This window comes from Oryza glaberrima, chromosome 4 (genome assembly GCF_000147395.1).
Source record: "Oryza glaberrima chromosome 4, OglaRS2, whole genome shotgun sequence".
In the NCBI taxonomy this organism is placed as follows: domain Eukaryota; kingdom Viridiplantae; phylum Streptophyta; class Magnoliopsida; order Poales; family Poaceae; genus Oryza; species Oryza glaberrima.
Genome location: NC_068329.1, coordinates 8,805,060 through 8,808,222, shown reverse-complemented (window position 1 = coordinate 8,808,222; position 3,163 = coordinate 8,805,060). Strand labels below are relative to the sequence as shown.

The 3,163-nt window shown below is 44.3% G+C and overlaps 1 protein-coding gene across 1 annotated transcript; it reads left to right on the top strand.

The window, feature by feature from the left end:
- Positions 1-347: 347 nt before the first annotated feature.
- On the top strand, positions 348-2,962 carry LOC127771539 (LRR receptor-like serine/threonine-protein kinase FEI 2). Its single transcript, XM_052297462.1, has 5 exons — positions 348-791; positions 2,031-2,102; positions 2,215-2,286; positions 2,391-2,462; positions 2,532-2,962. The coding sequence occupies exons 2-5, from the start codon at positions 2,044-2,046 to the stop codon at positions 2,599-2,601; spliced, it is 273 nt and encodes a 90-aa protein (XP_052153422.1). The 5' UTR covers positions 348-791; positions 2,031-2,043; the 3' UTR covers positions 2,602-2,962.
- The last annotated feature ends 201 nt before the right edge of the window (positions 2,963-3,163 follow it).

The window sequence follows — 3,163 nt, the reverse complement described above, 5'->3', positions numbered from 1 at the left end:
TTAAAAATAATCATGCTTCCTCCTTTAAGCCAAGTCTGGCCCAAAGTCTTCCTCTCTCCTCCTCGGCCCGCAGCCGAAGTTCTTCCTTCCTCCCTCCCTTTCTCTTCTCTCCCGGGCATCCCCCCCTCCTCACTACACCATAACCAAGTATTCATGGCACTTAACTGCCGGCAATAAAATAAAGTTAGTGGCGAACTATGTGCCAGAAATATATCAAGTGCCGGAAATAATCTTGGACATCATCTCATTTGCCGGGAATTAAAAAAATATGGCAGCAAATTAAGTGCCGGCAATGAACTAATATAACAGGTCAATTGATCTGCCATAAATAATTTAAGACAACACATTATCTGCCGGGAATTTTGTTACCGGGATTTGGCTAGCTAAAATTATTTTGGCACCTACACCAAAAAAAAATCCACGCCAAAAAGAAAATTGACAAAAAAAAACCTACGCGCCGCCACCTCGTGTCCCCTTCCACCGCGCGCGCCTCCTCTGCCAAATCGACTGCGCGCGTCGCCGCCTTCTCCGCCAAATCCACCGCGTGCCACCTCGTCCTCCTCTCCCACCGCGCCCCACCTCCTCCTCCTCTCCCACCGCGCGCCGCCTCCTCCTCACCCACACCGCTGCACACCGCCGTCCACCCAAACCGGCCGCCCACCCAAGCCCTCCCCTCCTCCCCACCTCCGACTCAACCCAACGCCTTCCCATCTCCTCCGCCGACTCCCCATCGCCTCCACCTCCGGTGCCGGCCTCCACCTCCTCTTCTGACATCAACTCCCCTTATTCAGGTAAAAATCAAATCTCTTGGTTATATGTTTTTTTCTTTTTTCAACCTTGCCCTGTGATTTACTCGATTTGTCTGCATATTGGTGCTTGTGTGATGGATTTGGAGGGGAACTTGTAGCCATTAGTTGCTTAGAAGTCAAGGGTAACTGATTGACCAGCTTGCTTGTTCTGTAGTTTAACGAATTTTGCACCGATTGCAATCAAAATTTGTTTCGGGTGTACTTAGAATTGGGAGAATGACAAGGGAGGTAACCTTGAATCATAGATCAACAAGGTAACCATGGTGTTGTTTGAGCTAATGAACAGTATTCCCTTAGCACTACATGTTTTTTACCTGACATATACTTGTTGACCGATAGGCCTGGTTAGCCTGTGATTCACTCGAATTAGTCTGCAAGTAAGCACGCTGCACCGCCCAGGTTGGGCTACCAGCTCACTAATTTTAGCACATGTCTTGATCCGAAACAGTGAACCATCGGATGCTACATAATTCTGAATATGTAGCTCTTTGGCAGCTTGTAACTCTGAATATGTAGCTACATACATGAACATAATTCAGAGATACAGTAGTACAAAGATTTCACCTAAATTTTTCAGAGCCATCTATGTTCTTGTAGTTTTCGCCTGAATTCTGATACCTTTAGAATTTGGAGATTTCATCTTCACTCCCTGAATATGTGCATACCTTTAGAATTTGGAGATTTCATCTTCACTCCCTGAATATGTGCATCATGGCAGCAATGACTCTTGAAGCGTTAGGGATAAATACTTGTGTTAGCCAATATTACACACATGAGGAACCCTCTGTCTTGTATGTCTACATATAAGTATAATGCACCTTATATGCAAGCTACAAATTGTTTTGCTATATCTCTGCCCTGCATATAACATGTTGGTAATTTAGTTGTCTTCATCGATCAATTTCGTTCGCTTATAAGCTATGCTCATGGATGAATATAGTTTTTTGATAGGAAGTTGATTTGTTTCAATAAAGTCAGTCATGTAAGTACGGTAACCTGTTGTACTCCTATACGTAAGGATTTCGTTAAATGTTATGTTGATCTGGAAATGGGCAACCACTTAAATGTCATAAGGAAAATATCTTTTCCCTTTTGCATCTCTCTCTGATGTCTCAAGCATTAATCCAACAGCAAAATGTTTCATGGCTCGGCTACCCATGTGCTCATTGGATTCCTTGCCCCCTGAATAATCTCTTCTTTCTTGGTTTCCTTTTCTACCAGAAATCTCCCTTACATGCAGCTTGGGGGCATCATCTCACCTAGCATTGGGAAGCTCGACAAGCTGCCGAGAATGTAACAATTTTTTCTTCTTCACCACTTTTGTGCAACACTTGCCATTTCAACACCATCTTCATTTACACTGTCTGCATTGGTCTTTCTTTAATTTCTAACCCCTTCTGTTCAGAGCGTTGCACCAGAACAGCTTGCATGGCCCAATCCCTTCTGATATCAAGAACTGCACCGAGCTCAGAGTAATGTATGTATGCTGCTACGATCTACTTGTTTGGTTCCATCTCCATCTGTCTGCTAATGAATTTGTCGAGCTGAAATGTGGAGGTTTAATTTACTGTGTGTGTGCAGTTACCTGAAAGCCAACTACCTACAAGGAGGCATCCCTTCAGAGATTGGCGAGCTCATTCACCTCACAGTCTTGTAGGTTCTTAGCAAAATACCCTGATCTGATTCACTGCTTATTCTTGGTCTAATGTGTGGCATCTACAGGGACTTGTCCAGAAACCTGTTGAGGGGCACAATACCGGCGTCCATTGGAAGCCTAAAATCATCCATCTGACTTTGATTTTCTTTCCTCAATTATGTACTTACATATGTTATAATCTGTAGATAAAGGAACAACAGAAGTCTCAAGCACAACCTGAAGGTACCCGTGTTCATGGTAAGTATATGAATTCTGTTAGCTATGTGGCTTGCCTCGTGCATATTTGGATTGATGTTATGTGGGGAATTCCATTCCACCGCCGACATCGGGACAAACAGCGTGCCGGCTGCGCTACAGTACCACGCGAGGAGAATAATTAGGCGCGCAGTTATCAGGTTGTTAGGTTAGTTTTGTTATCCCTTTTATTTAGTTAAAGATCAGTTCGGATGTAAGGCTATTTATAGCCATCACGTTATGGTTAATGTTGAGCAGAAATTAATCCAATCTATCTTCGCTAAACCCCTCTGTTCTCTCTAATCTCTATCCCTGTTCTAGCGTGAGTTACCGGTGGTGTTAGGTTGGGAGCGATTCATCCTCGCTCCTAACATCTTGGTATCAGATTCCTTTCGATCCTTCGCGTTTCTGCGGCTCCGATGGCAGATGGTGCCAACAACGACGACGTTTGGCGCCGGCGTTT

What these genes read in the sequence shown, in the direction of transcription:
- LOC127771539 (XM_052297462.1), top strand. Translation starts at nt 2,044, where the DNA reads ATGCAGCTTGGGGGCATCATCTCACCTAGCATTGGGAAGCTCGACAAG. An exon ending in TGCACCGAGCTCAGAGTAAT is followed by an intron (nt 2,287 to 2,390) that starts GTATGTATGCTG and finishes GTGTGTGTGCAG; the next exon opens with TTACCTGAAAGCCAACTACC. An exon ending in CTCATTCACCTCACAGTCTT is followed by an intron (nt 2,463 to 2,531) that starts GTAGGTTCTTAG and finishes TGGCATCTACAG; the next exon opens with GGACTTGTCCAGAAACCTGT.